Source organism: Amborella trichopoda, chromosome 7 (assembly GCF_054954075.1).
Source record: "Amborella trichopoda isolate Santa Cruz 75 chromosome 7, AtrichopodaSantaCruz75HAP2 v2.0, whole genome shotgun sequence".
Taxonomy (NCBI): domain Eukaryota; kingdom Viridiplantae; phylum Streptophyta; class Magnoliopsida; order Amborellales; family Amborellaceae; genus Amborella; species Amborella trichopoda.
The window spans coordinates 39,111,324-39,132,736 of record NC_142342.1 but is presented as its reverse complement, the minus strand read 5'-3'; the positions used below and the strand labels follow the sequence as shown (position 1 = coordinate 39,132,736).

Sequence of the window (21,413 nt, the reverse complement as noted above, 5' to 3'; positions counted from 1 at the left end):
TACATATTTTATTTTCTATTTATTTTATAATATTTTTAATTTGCTCTATCATTTCAGCAGATTGTAATTTTTCTTCTATCATTTTATATTTGATTTTTTCTTTTAAAGAACAGAGAAAACACTTTTTCTGTTTAATACTATCTTTGACTCTATTTATTTCTTTTATTTTTGGTTTATCGAGAAATTCAAAATTTTATTACTTCACTAGATATTGTTGTTTCTATTCTTGTATTATTAATAGTTATTGAATATAGTAAGGTAAGAAATGGTACACCAAGTATTACTGCTTGGCTTAGTCCTTTTACTATTATGAATGGGGTAGGAAAACAATATCCATTATTACAGACAGTAGCATCAAATAATTTATAATTGATAAATAATCTACTTTCATCAGCAGTATTTAATATTTATGTTGTTTTATCAAAATATTTTGTGGGCACTAGACCTTCATTAATGCAATTTAGACCTTCATTAATGCAGTTTAGATCTGCTTCTGAATCTATTAATGCTAAGGATTGGAAACTATATTCTTCTTTTACTATAATTTTTACTAGTACAAACTATTTTTGTGTAATTATTTTATTTATCAGGTTTACTGATTTATTATTGTCTATTTCTTCTATTTTTGTTCCTGATGATTCAGGTGCATCTATAATTACTGGGTTATTATGTTGATCTATTAAAGAAGTAAGTTCTATTTCATCAGTATCTGTTATGTTTCCTGAGACTTCATTATGTAATTCTAATATTTTAATTCTATTTGTTAATTGTTGTACTTCTATTTTTACTTCATTTAGTTCCTTTTTTAATTCTGCAATGGTTGGTTCTTTTTAGTCATATCTTTTCTATTAATCCTTTTAGTTATTTCAGTAAAATTATATCCATTAGGTGGTTTTATTAGAGGAGTAGGTTTATTTTTTGCTTTAGTTATATTAATAAATTGGGTTATAGTTTCTCTTTTTTCATCTGGATCTGTTATTTTTTCTATTAGATCTAATATTAAATTATCTTCCTTAGATTACATATTACATGCCCAATTTTGATTTTCATTGTCATTATCAGATTCTTTTGTACTTGTCCATATAAGAGTTTCATCTTCAATATTTCCTATTAATGATGTATCACTAGAACTTTTTGTAGAATTTTCTGTAGAACTATCTTGATCATAAATTTGTATAATATCATATAGTGTATATATATATATATATATATATATATATATATATATATATATATATATGGGAAAAGTTTATATAGATCCGAGGTTTTAAACAATCATATTTGAGCCTACCTCAAAAATTTCACTAGGAGAGGTTGTTTTGATGCCCAAATATCTTCAAATCGATCTTCTCGACATCAAGATGCATGGACATAAAAAAAAATAGATTGTAAGTCTTGGAAATAGTGTATTTTGTAGCATATTTTTGGACCGTCAATTTTCAAGAATTTCAAGTTTTCATAGATATGTCGATCTACACTATTTTTGAAGCTTTAAACTTTATAAATAAATATGAAACTATATTTTAAGGCTATCACTAATATTTCCAACATTGAAACCATATTTTTTCTCGAGTTCACTAATCTCCTCAATCGACATATCCAATGAAGGGTTGAATGCATCATATTCCTATAATCCATTTGTACTTCTGTTGTCGAGTAAACACAATAGCATATTCAACACTTGGATATTTATGAAACCAGGACTTATCTTTTGCTATTGGTACCTTTGTACTTAATGAATAACATTGATATGTTCTCAAGAAGAAAGATTGTAGGGTGTAGATTGTGACTACTTGCATCAATGTATATGTATGGGCCTCATAAGTTTGTTGGAATTGTTTTGTTGAGCATGAGGCATCTTGTGTTGTTTCTTCTTAAATAACTAGTCATCCGACTGCTTCAAATCACATTATGCCACCTGATATTGATGATGATTTCACTTAAAACATAAGAAACTCTCAACTTTGTTTCCCAATAATTAAAAAGAACATGAATAAATATCACATTAAAATTTATTTAAATAAAATAGAATTCCATTAACTAGAATGAGAATAATAAATAAAATAGCTAGATATAACAATTTTTGAGAAATATGCCTTCTAGATAAGCGGTTGAGAAGAGGATATTGAGATTGATGAATGACATGCAAGAAATGATAGAATCCAAAATGAATACATCTAAGAAAACTTAAGGGTAGCTCTAATAGGTGATAAAATGATGGAAAGTAAACTTAGATGCTATGGCCATGTATCGCTTCGACCTAAAACAACATTGGTTAGATTGTTGATAATTTGGTTCAAGAGGAAAGCTCTAAAATGATAACGGATGAAAATAGTGAGAAGATATATGATGACTTATGGTCTGAATGAGGGTATAGCCCTTAATAGAGCGGAACGAAAGAGTAGGATTGGTGCAGTTATTGCAAAATGGTTGGGAAAAGACTGGTGATGTTGATGATGATATCTTCCAGATGAGCCAAATGGTCGAGATGCATCTTCTTAGTTTTTTCTAGATGCTATCCAAACATCATACATTCATTTTCTAAGATATATATCTTCCAAAGGAAGTCTCTCTCGAGAGGCAATTCTTGGTCCCAAATGGACCAGGACATGGCAACTCCAATCATATTTTCTTTGAAAGAAAGACCTATATGATCTTTTACCGGGGAATACATTTTTTTTTTTTTTTTTTTTTTTCACCCTTTTCTTTTGGCAAAAGATTACTTACATGTGGTCTTTATTATAATAAGATAAATTTCAAAATAAAATCAACATAACAATAAAACCAAGATCTTAACAATTTGATGTCATTGAAACACCTATACATTATGTTTGAGAATAAAAGATAAGATTGCAAGAAACAAAACAAAGAGTGTCAGAGATTACCTCAATCGGGCTTATTACACCCCACACTGAGTCACCACCATCCGATGGCGCGGGATCAACTGTCTAGCTTCAATCTCGAACCGAGAAAGCAAATTTCGGCCAAGCCACATCAATGGAACATAAACCCCTATTATCACAAACTCAAACCCTAGATGAACTCTCTTAGCAACCTAGTTTGATAGAGATGGATTATCTTTTTGCTAAACCCTAAACCCTTAGCCATAAATCCATATTTGAGAGATAGAAGAGAAGAACTTCGTAACCTAAACCCTTAGGTTCTTTCACAATGTGGGAGAGAGAGATCAAACATGAGAGAGATAAACTTTTTTAAGAGAGAGATAGAAAGATAAGGTGTAGAGATTTTTTGGTAGAGACTATCCATTTTTATAGGCTTTGAATAAGATTAGGATTTCTTAAGGTTTCCCTAGCTTGCCTCTTTTTGTGAGAATGAACATAGACCGTCGATCAAGGGTGACTTGTGGGGTGAGAGATCTGAGTCATTGATTCCATAAATGGGACATCAACATTATAGAAAGTGCATGAACCATTATCCCCTTTTCCTAAACTATTTTCCCATCAATATATTTAAATAAAATAAATATCATGCATTCTATAAATTTGCACGATCCATGTCACATATTCCATAAGGATATGTCAAATAATATCAAGTAAATAAATACTACCAAATATAAATAAGATAATATTCATATCAATACAAATTGACCATATCTCTTTAAAACAAACTTGCTACAAAATAGATAAAGCCATGGTCAATAAATCCCTTCCAAGATTTGACCACATGCCACAAATCAAAATATAGGAAAGAGAATAAGGACGGGGCGTGCCACCTAAGGGAGGTATTCAATAGGCCCCACCTTCTAAAAATATGGCGGGCCCATATGTACAATGAGCCTTCATGAAATTTTTATATATTTAAAATTAATAAAAGGATTTTATAATATTATTTGAATATTTAAACAATTATAAAATCAATTTATTTAATTTTATAAATCTAAAAATTATAAATAAAATATCCCGGGTTCATAAAAATTCAAATAATAATCTTAAAATAATTTTCATCATAAAATAAATACAATTAAATTAATTTGATGAAAAAAGGATCTATATGGTTTAGGAATCAACAATCATGGGGCAGTCCACCTTCAACTGTGGACTACAGACCACACTTGCTTTATCAGACCGACCCAGTATTTTTCATGACCCACAATCTAAGCAGGGGCTCATTAACGGGTCACCAAAGTCCGGTCGATGAGCAGAGGGATCGCAATCTCAGTCTGTGGATTTCAGGTCCTCCCCTAGAGACGAGTCTAGGTTACCACAACCTGATGCGACCATAGCTCTATGACGCATAGGGGTATCTCTTGTACATGCATACGCTTCACCCAAAGGTGGATATATGGCTTTCCCGAACGATCTATCGATATGCGTGCCGTGTGATGAAACATAGATGAGGTTTTGGCCCCCCTTTTAGTAGGGCACTATCACACACAAGGGTCACACAGTCCCTCGGCTCACTCATCCGGGCATGTTCTCCGACCTCATCAAGAGCTAACCCAGACACCCTCATCGATTTGTTCTTCATGCCCATGTAACATGGATTTTTTCCAACCGACTGGCGTAGATCGTTAAGTACAGATCAGTATCAGCAAACCATTGTTTGCTTAGTATGGTCTACGAGGGACCACACTCCCACTAAGTTCATGTTCCAATATATTATTTCAGTTTTCAAGCACTCATAAGGCCTTTAAAGGCCACATAAACCGAACATCTCCTTTAAAGGCCACATAAACCGAACATCTCCCACTTAGCCTTTGAAGGCTTTACGTTCTCTCTTTCTCACTTTCTCTCGTTCCCATCTCTCTCTCTCCCAATTACAATATCTCTCAAGAATATTTATTTATTCTCTCAATACATTAATCATGGCTTTTGCCATCAATTCTTTTTCAAAAGGATTTATAGAGGCAATACATTTTTCTCTTTGCTGCTCGGATCTCATCCCAAAAATGATCGTAGCTCATCTTTCACATTGCATCGCGAATCATGGACCTGTTGTCGCAAAAGACCATCATGTACATTCATCGCATGGGGTCTTATGTTCATGGGCTCAAAAGAGTTCTTCAAATAAGCTGTTCCCTTTTGTAGCGCTACAACCAGCATCAAACATTTGAGTTCCATGAGTGAATAACATTATAGTCTATTGTTCCATTTAGCATGTTAAATAGTAGCAGGTGCTCCCACTAGAATATTTAGTTTATCTAAATCTCGATCTTTCTCGATCTCACCTCATTCTTCAAGTGATAAAAATATGGTTTTATATGCTTGGAGTTTTTACGCAATTGTGTTGCTCCTTTGACACACATATCGTCGTCGTGCTATAGCAGAAAATTCTTACTAGCTCACAATGCACGAAGTGAAAGTCAAGTTGATTAAGAAATTTTTTAATCCATACGGCTTCCTTGATCACTAAATAGCACGCCACGTACTTTGCTTTTAGGGTGGACAATTTCGTCACATCATATTTCTTTGATTTCCAAGAAACTGCACCCCCTCAAAGCATGAACACATATCCAAATGTAGACTTCACGTTATCTAGATCTGTGAAGCTTGCACCTGTATATCTGAATGTCCAAGCAACTAAAAAACATAGACTGTAGCAAGTCCTACTTAATTATTGCACATACAACATATACATTCTCAACATTCTTATGCATATATCATAAGGTAGCATATCAAGTCTCATGCAATATGTAATTCAATACCCGTTGGTTTCACGATATATAAAAACCTTCATGAACCATAAAGATTCAACCACACTAGACATCTTGGTAATAAATTCATATAAACTAAGTTATCTAATCAACACAATATGTCAGATAAGCCTAGCATGATGACATTTCTACAACATTCCCTATGGTTCAAAATCTTAGGTAATCGAGGATTCTAAATAATTAGAAATATGGATAAAAGCATATAGGTATTTTAAAAAAAACAGTGCATGATAGTTTTTCTCCCACTTTTATAAATACCTTCAAAATACAATGTTTTTCTTTTTAATAAAAAAATTGACTTCGTATATATATATATATATATATATATATATATATATATATATATATATATAGACATACATATATATACATATATATACATCCACAAGCAATATTTTTATAATAGTATGACAGTTTAAAATGATTTTCATAAAGACTTAATGGACCTTGCAAGACTATGTGGTTTTCTCAAAACCATAGTCATAGATTTAAGCTTTTTTCAAATCATCCAATTTAATTTTAAAATACATGCTTAGCCTTCATAAATCATTTTACTGCATTCACCTTTAATTTCCTACCAAGTCAAGTTCATGGCCACAAAAACAAATCTTATATAACATCTGATAATTTTATCTAAAATAAAGCACGACTAAATAATGTCTATTAAAGCTTTGATAAAATACTTCATTTTTGGCAATTTTGGAGAATTTATCAAGAGATCATCATCATCACATGCAACACATCATATTATAGACATTATTGAGAAGATGGTCACTAACACCAAGTTCCATTAGAACACTCCCTTTGTGCTTACATATTTAAATGAGTCACACCCATCTCTCGTGTTTCATCCTTAGGGCTCAAAGCCCTTGATCAAATCACATATCTATGTGTATCACTACCTTAAGTAGTTCATACTCAAGCATAAGGAGGCAGAAAAACACAATGTATTCAAAATCACCACTTTCAAATTTGTTAGCACTTCTCACTTAATGTTCATACACTCTATACATATTTATAAGACAATTAGTCAAAATATAACCAAAGCACATTAAACAAAGTTATTGAATCATCTTTTCCTATATGACCTTACCATATAATGTGAGATAGATTTCATACCTCAAAATCATGTAGTGTGGTACCTGAGCTTTCTCGATTCACTGATTTTACTTGTTTGATAAGCTTTTGTGATCTTGGGAGTGCATGCAACTGATGGAGAATATATTGGTCATTGAATTCACATGTCACGAAGTGTCCATCTCTTCAGCACTTGGATTCTCCTACCTTACAGTGAAGAAAATATCTTCTTCATCCCATTATTTCAAATATAACAATTTCAATTCTCCCACTGATCTTTAGCGTTTATATGCTACCACCAAGTCTCTCTATATATCATTTTATTTCGAAGAAACCAAGATGTTTTTATAGGTATTGTATTTATTCTTCTTTCTGCTATTCCTAAATCGAATACTCTTCATATAAAGTTTCTTATTTTGCTAACTCTGCATTACATATCTCTGAAGTTGTACTATAATAAATCATACTCATGGCACACTATAAAGCCTTTTAAAGTAAATCTTAAAGGTCTCCATAATTGGAAATTCAAGGATGTGCCTTAACATGCCACATTTTTTAATTTACTGCAGAATATATAACTTGAGCATCCCATGATAAAAATATGATATCTCTCAACTCATGAAAAGTTTATCTCTGAATCATTTTGAGCATTGAAATAGACTCAAAAATAAAAAATAATGCTCAGTTCCATTCCTAAATCATACCATATAATCAGTCTTCGTTTCAGTGACATTTAGGTCACAATGCAATTTTCTCAGCAGAAAATCAGATTGAGCACGTCTCAATAAAAAATAGTTTCTCTTAATTCTCAAAGAATTTCTTTTTGAAATCTTTTGTGTTGAAAACTAGACTCAAAACCAAATCATAACATCATAATTTGAATCCCAAATAATAATTTTCTTCAAATAAATAAATAAGTGACATTCACGTCACAAAATAAATTATACTGCAAAATTTCAGGATGAACACTATCTAGTAAAATTGTATTTTCTCTCTACCATCATGGAGTTTTCCTTTCAAACCAATTTTGTTTGAAAGTAGACAAATAATAGTAACATATATATCTTCACAAGCCTTATATAACTCTATTAAGTAGGCTTGATAAATATAGCTATTCATGTCTTCAATGAAAGACATACCAAATTGCAGAAAATTTAGGATGACCTCTTTTCAATCTAAAATTTTTATTCCTCGCTTCCTATAGATATTCCTCTTTCAAATAAATTTTATTATAAAATACAATAAAACATTCTATTAAGTATAGAAATAAAATCATGACTTCCAAGTCATGGAAATAATTTTCGTTAAAAGAAAACAGTACTTGCGCACCATTCAATAAATTGATCATATCTTTTAAACCACAAGGAATTTCTTGATGAAAATTTTGTTGCTTGAAAGTAGACTCAATTTTGTGAGTTACAGTAAATTTAGCAAAAAGAAAAAATCATATGATTGGTGGAAAAAAATCATGGAACTCAAAGGACAGTTCCTGGATTTTGCAGGGTCAGAACTGACACCCTTCATTGTTGAGTCCTTAACTCTCAATTCCTATAGGATCCCCCACTGGAATTTTGTAGGTAAATCCTAATCTTAAATACAGAAAATATCACTGAAGAATGTAATGGAAAAATACCTCATTATATTCTTCATATCTCTACTCCAAAATAGCCCAGCATACTCATTATGCATTGTGCTTTTTCGGTGTTGGAATATTTCAATAATTATTAACCGTGGGTGTATTTCTTGACCACAAAGGTCATTAGCTTTCTTATATTTCATTCCTAAGTTTCATCTAAACTCAATAAAGAGAAATGATAACTAATGGCATCAAGTATTAATAGCTCTGATACCAATGAAATAAAGACCTATGTGACCTTTTATCCTTTTTTTTGACCCCTTTCTTTTGGCAAAAGATCACTTCTAGATGGTCTTTATTATAATAAGATAAATTTCAAAATAAAATCAGCATAACAATAAAACCATGATCTTAACAACTTGATGCCATTAAAATAACTATGCATTATGCTTGAGAATAAAAGATAAGATTGCAAGAAACAAAAGAAAGAGTGTCAGAGATTACCTCAAGCAGGTTTATTACACCCCACACTGAGTCACCACCATCCGATGGCGTGGGATCAACGGTCTAGCTTCAATCTCTAATCGGGAAAGCAAATTTCGGCCAAACTACACAATGAAATATGAACCCCTTTGATCACAAACTCAAACCCTAGGTGAATTATCTTAACAACCTAGTTTGAGAGAGATAGATTTTCTTTTTGCTAAACCTTCAATTCCTTAGCCATAAATCCATATTTGAGAGATAGGAGAGAAGAAATCTATGACCTAAACCCTTAGGTTCTTTCACAATGTGGGAGAGATAGATCAAACATGAGAGAGATAAACTTTCTTAAGAGTGATAGAGATAGACTTTCTTAAGAGAGAGAGATAGAAAGATAAGGTGTAGAGATTTTTTGGTAGAGACAATCCCTTTTTATAGGCTTTGAATAAGATTAAAATTTCTTAGGATTTTCCTTAGCTTGCCTCTTCATGTAAGATTGAACATAGACCATCGATCAATGATGACTTGTGGGGTGAGAGATCTGAACCATCGATTCCATAGATGAGCCATCAATATTATGGAAGGTGCATGAATCATTATTCCCATTTCTTAAACTATTTTCCCATCAATATATTTAAATAAAATAAATATCATGCATTTTATAAAATTGCACGATCCATGTCCCATATTCCATAAGGATATGTCAAATAATATCTAGTAGATAAATACTACCAAATATAAATAAGATAAGATCGATATCAATACAAATTGACCATATCCCTTTAAAACAAACTTGCTACAAAATAGATAAAGCCATGATCAATATATCCCTTACAAGATTTGACCACATGCTACAAATCAAAAAATAGGAAGAGAATGAGGGCGGGGCGTGCCATTCAAGGGAGGCGCTCATGGGCCCCACCTCGTAAAAATATGGTGGGCCTATGTGCACAATGGGCTCCCATGATATTTTTATATATTTAAAAATAATAAAATGATTTTAGAATATTATTTGAATATTTAAACAATTGTAAAATCAATATATTTAATTTTATAAATCTAAAAATTATAAATAAAATATCCAGGGGTTCATAAAAATTCAAATAATAATCTTAAAATAATTTTCATCATAAAATAAACACAGTTAAATGAATTTGATGAGAAAATGATCCATATGATTTAGGAATCAATAATCATGGGGCACTCCACCTTCAACTGTGGACTACAGACCACACTTGCTTTATCAGACCGACCCAGTATTCCCATGACCCACAATCCAAGCAGGGCCTCATTAGCAAGTCACCAATGTTTGCCCGATGAGCCAAGGGATCGTAATCCTAGTATATGGATTTCAGGTCCTCCTATAGAGACGAGTCAATGTCACCACGACCTGATGCGACTACAGCTCTTTGGCGCATAGGGGTATCTCTCGTACATGCATGCGCTTCACCCAAAGGTAGATATCTGGCTTTCCCGAACAATCTATCAATATACATGCCGTGTGATGGAACATGGATGAGGTTTTGGCCCCCGTCTCAATAGAGCACCATCACACACAAGGGTCACACAGTCCCTCGGCTCACTCATCCGGGCATGTTCTTCGACCTCATCAAGGGCTAACCCATAAACCCTCATTGGTTTGTTCTTCATGCCCAGGTAACATGGGTTTTTCCCAATCGACTGACCTAGATCGTTAAACACATATCAGTATCAGCAAACCATCGTTTGGTTAGTATGGTCCACGAGAGACCACACTCCCACTGAGTTCATGTTCCACTATATTATTTCATTTTGCAAGCACTCAAAAGGCCTTTAAAAGTCACATAAACCCAACATTTCTTGAGGGTGAGGCACATTTTCCTAATTTTTTTTAGGAAAAATTATACAGGAACAAGGCTTTTTAACACAATCATGGCTTAGTCCAAATTTTTTGAGATTTTTATATGGAGGTCCCTCTTTTTTTTGTATTTTCGATGTCACAACTATTTTAGTTTTACTTATTAATGTTGTTTTTGAGGTTGTCCAATGGCTTAGATATCGGACAAACGTATCTTATTATTGTTGTTTTTAAGGTCATCCGATGCCCTAGATATCCGACAATCTCCGGGGTTATTTGATATTGGAAGCACCAACTTGCCCCATATCATAATTTTTTTTAAGTATACCGGTATGCTTTCACCAACATTGAATTGTATTTTTTTAAAAAAAGCAAGTCGAATATCTCTAACATCGAACAAGCGAATAACTAATATTCCAAGAATTGTGTAATAGGTAATCTACCCAACCCCAAAAGGAACAAACCATAAGTGCTTCCCTCCAACGCACGGTATATAACAAAAAGTCACGTTAGTTAACTACCATTTGGAGCACTATAACAACACGTTCAAACTCCTATACTGGGTATTTGGGGTCATTAAGACCACCTAGAACACAAGGTCCTTGAGTATTAGTACATTAATTATTACTAGGCCCGTTCAATGTTAAAGATTTCGGATTGCCCAAATTTTTTTTGTTAATGGGGTAACATTTAGATATTTAAGACCAGTATATGTCAAAAAAAAGAAAGAAAAAAAAGTAGGTGATTTGATGTTTTTAATATAAGACCGCTCTATAAATGTATCAATTTGATATTTGGGACATTGGATTACCCCAAAAATATTAAAAATAATCATTAAAATAGTTTGATATTTGTAACATCAAACGGGTTGTAAAACAACTAAAATTAAAAAAAATAAAAAAAAGGACCTTGATGTAAAATATGAAAAAATGAGGACCCAACCTGCTGTAATTTTTCATTTTTTTAGAAAATTTAATTCTACGGTACTTTATTCAAAAGGTTCGGGCTCCAGAGGAGATTTGCCCTTTCAAATACAAACAGCAAAGGAGATCGAACGGCGGACATTCGTTGCCGCCGTTCTGTTGCATCTATCCGTACAAAAAAGGATCGACATAAATCGGACGATCAGGATTCTCGCGTCCATATTAAGCTAGTAAGTATTGGTTTCAAACCCCAATATAAGGACAAAACGCGTCCCTAAAATTCCAGAATTTAAACTCCTCTCTCCTTCTCTCTCCAGAAGCTGCTTCTCCCTGTGGTACCTTCTCACTCTAGAAAACATGGTGAGAGCTTGCTCATGTCGGTTTTCTTTCGTTTTTAATCTCTCTTCTGAATCTTCTCGCTTCGTTTTTTAGGGTCTTCTGATGATCGGGTTTTCTATTGATGTTATCCTTCATAGCTTCCTTTTTGTGTCACTTTTTGTTGACTAGGGTTGCTATTGATGTGTTATTTTGATGTTCAGGCTTTACCAAACCAGCAACAGGTTGATTATCCCAACTTTAAGCTCGTGATTGTAGGTGATGGAGGAACTGGTAATGTTGCTCAATTCTGATCATTTTAGGGTCTGATCATTTAGGGTGATCATTTAGGGTTTTTTATGTGATTTTTTACTCATTTTGGATTTGAATCTTGAGGTTTTTTTATGCGAGTTTTTTACTCATTCTGGATTAAATCTTGTTTCAGGGAAGACAACTTTTGTTAAGAGGCATATTACTGGAGAGTTCGAGAAGAAGTATGAACGTAAGTATTTGAGTCACCCTTTTCTTTCTATGTTTTTGTGATTTAAATTATTATTATTTTGTTAGTCTACTTTTTTTGTGTTATTGCAATTTTTTTTTTCTGGATCCTGTCTTCAAGGATTGATACACATTTGAATGAAGTAAGTGATGATCTTGTAATCTGCAGAACTGAAGAGCTTGTAATCTGTGGATTAAAAGAGATTTTCTGATTTGATTTTGTGATTTTATGCGTGTAATAGGATAGAAAGACCCAAAATATTTTATCTTATTTTTTAATTTTTCCTTTATTGTTTTCGGTTCATCTTCTGAAAAGTAAGTTTCTCTGATTTTCCACTGCTATAGAATTTTATAAGAAGTTGAATGTTAAGTTTTAAAACTTGTTAGGGTGATTGGCTGTAAATTCATGTATTTCGCTAATCCTGTTTCAGCAACTATTGGTGTCGAGGTTCATCCACTGGACTTCTTTACAAACTGCGGAAAGATCAGATTTTATTGCTGGGATACAGCTGGTCAGGAGAAATTTGGTGGTCTCAGAGATGGTTACTAGTAAGTATAATTTTGGAACCATCTGTCGTTCATTTATTATTTATTGAGATATCCTACTTCTCTTTTCTTTTTTATTTTATTTTTGTTTTCTTTGGTGATGATATTCCGCTTCTTCAGTTGCTTGGTAATCCTGCATTTTTCGGACAGATATTCTTACAATGCATATGAATATGTATGTGGAATGTTGCAGTATAATATTTTATTTTATTAAACCTATCTGAAATGATCTTCACACAACATGGTTACTGATGATTCCTTGTGGCATGGGTCCATTGGCTCCTATGGGATGGAGATGTAAAACATAATTTTATACAATGTGTCTATGTTGCAAACTTGCTACAAGAAATGAAAAATCTTGACTTTCAACGTATTTCTTCACACATTTTGTTTTAGGCATATTTTGGTGATTGCTGCACCAATTTGTGACTGCTTGTATTGAAAGCTTTATATTAGTGATCTGTTATGTTTGGAGGTAAATGTGATAATTATGGACTATGATGGTGATCCATTTGATGAGCAATAGTCACAATTTAAAGAGCCCTCCTTAGAGTGTTATGTGTCGTTTCCCTTAATGTGTATCATGGTCCTCTAATATATGGATGGAAATTTCTTGAAACATTCAGGATGAAAAATTATGGAAGTGACAAATATTAATTTTCTTTTTGGTTGATGATGGTGCCGTGTGACTTCTAAAATAACTACTTACATGCTTGAAGTTTTGTAATGTAGCTTCTGAGTGGCATGAGGTTTGAAAAGAGTAAGTCCTTGTGTCATTTTTTGCATTAGGTGTCTTCTTCGTACATTAATTTTATCTTGAATTGTTGGAGATAAATTCTCATGGAATGAGTTTATTCACGATGATTTATATGTGTACTTCCTTGATTGATGTTCTCATGCTCTAGTTTGACAAGGACAAACGCACGTGATGAATGGTAAAGATCCATTGTTGGGAACATGATTCGAGATTGGCCGGATTGGTCAAGGTTTTGACACTATCGCCACAGTCCCTAGACACATAAGAAAAAGATGCATTATTGGGAATGTGAGTCCTATTGATTCTTTGGGGGACAACCTGAAGAGGGATGGTGTAATGATGGGGACCGCTTTTAGAACAGAGGATGGATCTTGGTAGCGTGATATCAATGATGATGCAAACTTTTTAAGGGAAAGGCTATTCAAACAAGGAGATGCATTCATAGTGCATTCTTGTATAATGAAAAAAAAAGAAAATAAAAGAAAATAAATACATACATGGTGCATTAAGGAACGATGGTTAACAGGTCTTTATGGAACCATTCTCTTGGAGTGAATGGAGTCTTGTTTTGTGTCATACATCATATGTGAGGAGCTAAATTTTAGTTACGGTGGCAAATTTTTCATGGTCCTTGGGGTTTCAATGATTTGGTCTTCTTTGCTTTAAAGATGAATACATTACTCATTCACATGAAATCATAAAGAGCATATTGCTGATGCTGTATTTCATTATTCTATGGTGAGAGATGGAAATCCTAAAATAAGGTTTCTAAATAGGAAAATGACGTAGAGATTCTTTATGCTGAGATGTGATTAAAATGTTTCACTTTTAGTGGGACTGCAGAAGATCAGGTGGTAATGATTTGTGCTACCAGTACTGGGTTACGACTGATAATTAATGGTTCTTTATGGAAACCATATTCCTTTTGGGGTTATGTGTTGCATCATCACATGTGAGGTAGTAACTTTTAATTCATCATTATCGTCATGATCCAAGCCTTATCCCGATCATTTGTGGTCGGCTGGGGAAGTATTTTACGGTCCTTGGAGTGTTAATTATTTGGTTTTCTTTATGTTTAAAGCTGAGTACCTTACATATTCACTTGAAATTATGAAGAGCATTTTGCTGATGCTGTCTTTCATCATTCTATGGTGAGAGACGGAAATCTCAAAGTAAGGTTAGACTTTACAGGAGATAGTTGTCTCATACATTGTAGTACATCTGTCAGAAAACTCCATGAAAATTGGGATTACCTTGGTTTCTCTGGTAAGGGGGGGATATGTTTCATGACATGCATTGCTTGAGATGTAGCATGCTGAAGTTTTTTAGTGTTATTTAAGCCTTTAAGGGGAGGGGAATCTACCTTACTCTAGCTAATGATGTGTGTAGGTTTATCATATTCTGAAGGATGAATTTTTATGTCTCTTTAAATATTAGGGAGAGTGGATATAGATTGCCAATGCTGAAAAGCAACATGCAATCGAACCACTGGGGAGTTGATATCCCTCAAGCTGGAGGGTTACCTCTTAAGTTGAATATAGCATCTAAGTGGTTAACCAATTTGATGCATAGAAGTGAAGGAAATTACCAAGTCTTTTGTTGCATCAATATTTATTAGACATACATTTAATGATCCATTTAAGTATTTGAAGGAAATGTATTTTTACTTTTTTTGTAGATAGAAAAACCATATCAAGTTTTCTTCTAAAAAAACTCGAGTAGGAATTCAAATTTTTAATATCACAATTTGATGTTATGGACAAAAATGTTCACAGTATAATTTTGGTTATTTTATCCAATAATATAGATTGAGTAGGAATTTAATTTCTGTTACTCCAGAGTGTAGGGGCTCAAACATTGTCTGTGGATTGGTTATTCTTATTGACAAGGAGAAAGAAATGCAAAGCCGTCGTGTTGTCTCAAGTTTACATTATCTTTTCTTGTTGTATAGAGAACTAATTCTAATAAAACCCATAATTCTTAATAGGAAAAACATTTTTCGGCCCTAACTACAGTGGTCTAACCTAGGATGCCTGAAATTGGGGAGGACAAATACAATGGCAGCCTGCCACCTTCCCTTACTAAAAACCCAAAATCCATGGTTCCTGGGTTAACTTTATTGCTCTCACGTTATTTAACTTTGGAATTTGGAACTTGCTGCTGCCCACACGCACACAAGCCCTGAAGTTTTTCGTTGTGTAAATTGCTTTTTAACTACTGAATGGCTGTTCAGTTCCTAACAACGATATTACCTTCATGCGTTGCAGCATCCATGGGCAGTGTGCCATTATCATGTTCGATGTTACAGCCAGGCTGACGTACAAGAATGTTCCAACATGGCACAGAGATCTATGCAGGTACTTTCCCCCCATTTTATAAGGTCTCTCCTTGCGATATGCCCATAGGTTTAGCATCATTGAAGACTTTATTAATCTCTTGTTTGCCATGGCTATTAGGGGTGGCAATGGCCTGCCCCCTGGCCTGGTCAGCCCAATCCTCAAAAACTAGGGCCTGGGCCACATAATGTGGACCGGGGGCCGGGAACTATGGCCTGAGGTAGGGCACAGGCGGGCCTGGGCCAAGGCAGCCCAGCCGTTTGGCCCAGCCTGACCCTCTTTTTCTTTGTTTTTCTGTTTATTTTTATGTTGATTTTATATGGCCCAGCCTTGATATGGCTAGGGCTAGGACCAGGGCTGCCCGGTCCAGCCTCGGCCCATTGCCAGCCCTAATGGCGATGATATTATTTAATGTTAAAAATATGTGCCCTATTTGGTATATGTTTTCACCGATGCAACTCTCTTTCGCCCTCTCTCTCTCTCTCTCTCTCTCTCTCTCGCTACCCCCCTCCCCCCCACCCCCTCCCTTTGTTCCGTGCTCTACCATGTTCCTCATTTATATTGTTGTAGTATCATATTAACATTCTTTTATGGATATATGTTATTACAGGGTCTGTGAGAATATCCCGATTGTTCTCTGTGGTAACAAGGTTGATGTAAAGAATAGGCAGGTGAAGGCGAAGCAAGTCACATTCCATAGGAAGAAGAATCTCCAGTACTATGAAATTTCTGCAAAGAGCAACTACAACTTCGAAAAGCCTTTCCTGTATCTCGCTAGGAAACTCGCTGGGTATTATGCAGACTGAATTCTTTTCTGATCTTCTTTTCAATATATTGGGGTTGATATTCTACTATCCAGTAGCCAAGCCATTTGGAATTATTAAATTTTTGTTGTGGTTTGTTCGTCTGATTCCCTTGTCGTCAATTAAAGAAGTAGAAAGTAGAGTATCATTACTTGACAAGATAACTGGTTGATAGACCTTCAATTTTCTTTTAATTAGATTATCTGGATAATATTGGAGGAAATTAGAAAAAATACAGAATACCTTAAAACTTAAAAAACCAAAAAAACAAATATTCAATTTGTTTTAATTATATTTATTTTTCTATTGTCAAATTTATGCAATTCATGGTTTGATCTCCGATGCCACAAACTTCTGCTTGAGTTAATTACTGTTAGAATTACATTTGGCTAAATTCACTATTAAGTATAATACAGAAGGATGGAGAGGGATAAACCATCCATGGAATAATAAGATTGAGCTTTTCCCTTCACAAACTTTCCCCGTTTTCCAACCTCTCTCCCTCCTTCCCTCTGCACACGGAGTTGTATGTGACTCTGTTTGTACACCATGGTGTGTGGTGTTTACCACTTCCTAGTACTACAATATTTATGTAATAATTAAAAAAAAGGAAGAAACTATTGTCAGTATTGTGAAAGGCAAAATTGATTTTCTTGTTTTTTAAAAGAAAAGTTTGATACTTTCAGGAGATTTGTAGAAGAGGGAGATGTTTGTTTTATATTGTTGGATTTTGCTAACCCTGAATCTGTACTTTTAGGGATCCCAATCTTCACTTTGTTGAGGCTCCAGCTCTTGCCCCACCTGAAGTGCACATTGACATGGTGGCCCAGCAACAGTAAGTAGCTTCACCTTTCTGCTTTGTGATGTGCAGATTTGATTGAGTTGGCAATGTCGTATAATAAAGTGCATCACAGAATTGGTTGCTTGTTGCTAATGCCACAAAAAAATATATCAAAGGTCCCATAAATATTAGGTTTTTCCATTAGATACCTAATCTGGTTTCTATTGATAGGCTTGCATTAATTCCATGGGAGGATCCATCATGCATATGCATGTATATATGTATGTATGTATATATATGGATTCTGAGTGTTGTAAACGCCATGGATCCTATATATATTCAGAAACATCATGAAGAAATTAATTGTGGATTTGGGGGATCTTTCGTGCATATATATATATCTATATATATATATATATATATATATATATATATATATATAGCATAGGCCCACTAGCCTACAGTTAAATATGAGCCCAACAGTCCAGATTGAATCAGGTCAATCTAATGATCACGATTGTATTTCGTATTTTAATTTTAATTTTTTTAAATAAATCCAAATCACTAGGAAAATATTTCATGAAAAATAAATGACCAAAATACCCCTGAAACATTTTAGGGGTATTTTAGTCAATTTATATTTTGTAAAATTATTATTTTTAAATATTTTTAATAAATATATGTACGTACACACACACATATATATATATATATATATATATATATATACATACATATATATATAGAAAATGCTAGGGTGAGCCTACTAGCTCAAAGAATAGTATAAGTCCAATGGCCAAGATTGAATCTGGGCCGATTTGATGGTCGAAAGTGTTTGAATTTTAGTTTTTTTTTTTTACAAATCCAAATCACTTGAAATTTTAGGTGAATGTTTTTCTCATCAAGCCATACTTAATAAAAATATATAAAAAAAAAATCCGTAAAATAAAAATTGACCAAAATACCCCCAAAAATTTTGGGGGGTATTTTGGTCATTTTTTTCTATGTAAAATATTTTTTTAATATTTTTCGTATATTCACCCTTTTTTTTTTATCAATACATGTCTAAAATTTCAAGTGATTTGGATTTGTAGAAAAAAAATTAAAATTTAAACATTATTAGGCATCCATGATCGTTAGATCGGCCCAGATTCAATTTGGGCCATTGGGTTCATTTATTTTTGTGAGCCCATTGGTTCACAAAAGCTTTTTCATATATATATATATATATATATATGAGTAATGATCTTATAGGACCCTATCCCACCATGTGTGTAGGACCTAGGACCTACCAAAGAATCACCATTAAAGTTGGCACGGATCTTTAGAAAAGTTATCACATGGATATGAGACTTGATTTTTCGATAGATCCGTGTTTAATTTAATGGTGATCCTTTAGGGTCCTACCCATGGGTGGGGGAGGGTCTTATATATAGGATTATTTCTCTCTCTCTCTCTATATATAATGAGCAATGATCCAATGCAACAACACTATTAGAAAACCATGTTTGTCGTATTTGTATGACCCCAAATTTTGCGCACACAGTCTCATCATCTCAATAATCAATCCCCCCAAAAGAAAAAGTTCAATTTGAACCCTAGATATGGTCAAAATGAGTCCTTTCCCAAAACAAATCTAGACCATTCATTTTGTGGATTTCAAGATCTTAACCTTTATAAATTCAAAGTTATTTTTGTCTTTTTTAACATTGTTCATCTAATGATAATAAAGCCATCCAAAAAAATTGGAAATGAAAAAATCCTTCTAAGGCTTAGATCTAAGCTTCTCAACAAAATGAACGGCTTATGTTAATTGGGCTAAAAAAATACTTTATAAGTTGTGTTTTCAATTTTTTTTTTTTTTTGTGATTGTTCATTAGAATGAAAAGAGTGTATATTTCAAAATTTGGATCAAACAAATGGCCATAAGATGGTTTTTTAAGGTGGTTGCATCGTATACAATGGTTGTATGAATTCATTGCCTTTTATATATATATATATATATATATAAATATACATTTACATTTTGTATTTGAATTTTAAGTTTTTTTCTACAAATTCAAATCATGTGGAATTTCGTGTGTATTATTCTCATCAATATACACTTAATAAAAATATTAAAAAAATAATTCGTAAAATATAAATTGATCAAATACCTTTGAACTGTTTTAGGGGTACTTTAGTTAATTTATATTTTTACGAATATTTTTTTGATATTTTTATTGGATTCTCTTATTTTTAAAGAATACATGATCAAATTTTTCAAGTGATTAGGGGTTTCTAATAAAAAAAATTAAAATTAAAATACGAAATGCAATCGTGAAAACTTGAAAAATGACAGTCCAAAAATATGATATAAAATACACTATTTCCAAAACTTAAAATATATTTTTTCTTATGTCTATGCGTCTTGATGTTGAGATATGATCAATTTGAAGATATTTGGGCATCAAAACAACCAATTCTAGTGAAATTTATGAGGTAGGTTCAAATTTGATTGTTTAGAGCTTTGGCTCTATATAAACTTTTCCCTATATATTTTATGCATTTTGCAAGATTTTTAGTAGCCCAATCAATGAGATATGATAAAGTAGCTCCTTCCCCAGCCCCCCAAAAAATTTGATTCATCTAGTGAATGCGCCCTGTCAACGACATGGCCCTCTGTAGATGTATGTATGAATAGTATATGCTCACATGCACGTGTGGTGATTTAAACATGATCATTGTTGTTATTTCAGGCATGAGGCAGAGCTCGCTGCAGCTGCAGCACAGCCTCTTCCGGATGACGATGATGATGCTTTTGAGTGAGTGGGCATGTATCTTTGTTTTCGACATGTTTGCTTTCTTGTTTCTTTGGTCGGCTTCATGTCTCATATGGAAATGGCTAGAGCACTTTGTGAAGAGGGATTTCTCCATCTAGAGAGAGGTATATGTGTTCTTTTCAGTCTTTTTATTGTTTGGGTCTCCCTTTTGGGTGCGCCTTGGAGTTTTGAATATATATATGTTCAATGATGATGCATCATATCAGAGTTTAAGAGGATTCAGCAAATGGTTTGCCTTTTATTGAGTAGGAGGAATTTTGAATTTGTTGGTTGGTATGCGATTATCTGTTATCTGTTATCTTTTTGCTCTTTTCTGGGTAACGTTAGGGGACAGGATATCAAGAAACGAGACGAAGCAATGTTTTGTTTGGATTGGACCGGTGTTAAAAAATCAGGATCACGTTCTCCACGCACTCTACAAGTCTGGATTGGTCGAATTGAGCGTTACTCATGGAGGGGAAAAACTGGAAAATGAAGAATGGGTAAAAGGACTTGAAAATGAAGAATGAGGAATGTTTTTTTTTAAAAAGAACGAGTACAGCTCAGTCATCAAGAGTAAAAAAACTGAAAATGAAGAATGGGCCAAAAAAGGGCCTGTTTTTTTTTTTTTTTAAAAAAACTTGCATAATCTTTTTTAAGAGTTTGGCCCTATTAGATTTTAATTTTGGAAATTGGCCTTCTCTCCTTCACATAAAAGCTTACTAATTGGGGTGATACTGTTTTGCTCCGTTTTGAGTTCGGGAGTAAATTAAAGTCCCTTTCCTCCTTTTCATGTTAGTTATTATTTTTTTCGGGAAGTTTGTTTCCACTCTCTAATCCTATTGGTTGCCTTATATTCGGTATGGAAACTCCCTTATATATATATATATATAGTAATGCATGTGTGTAGGACACTAAAGGATCATCATTTAAGTTTGGCATAGATTTTTACAAAAGTCATTTCATAGGTGGGATTCGATTTTTCTATAGATCTGTGTTAAATTTA

General features: G+C 33.4%; 1 protein-coding gene across 1 annotated transcript; it reads left to right on the top strand.

The window, feature by feature from the left end:
* The first annotated feature begins 11,854 nt into the window (after positions 1 to 11,854).
* On the top strand, positions 11,855 to 20,655 carry LOC18422826 (GTP-binding nuclear protein Ran1B). Its single transcript, XM_088872468.1, has 9 exons — positions 11,855 to 11,930; positions 12,110 to 12,179; positions 12,331 to 12,379; positions 12,740 to 12,748; positions 12,815 to 12,932; positions 15,954 to 16,043; positions 16,633 to 16,812; positions 17,583 to 17,660; positions 20,345 to 20,655. Exons 2-9 carry the CDS (start codon positions 12,168 to 12,170, stop codon positions 20,412 to 20,414), a joined length of 606 nt encoding a protein of 201 aa, XP_088728594.1. The 5' UTR covers positions 11,855 to 11,930; positions 12,110 to 12,167; the 3' UTR covers positions 20,415 to 20,655.
* Positions 20,656 to 21,413: the final 758 nt, after the last annotated feature.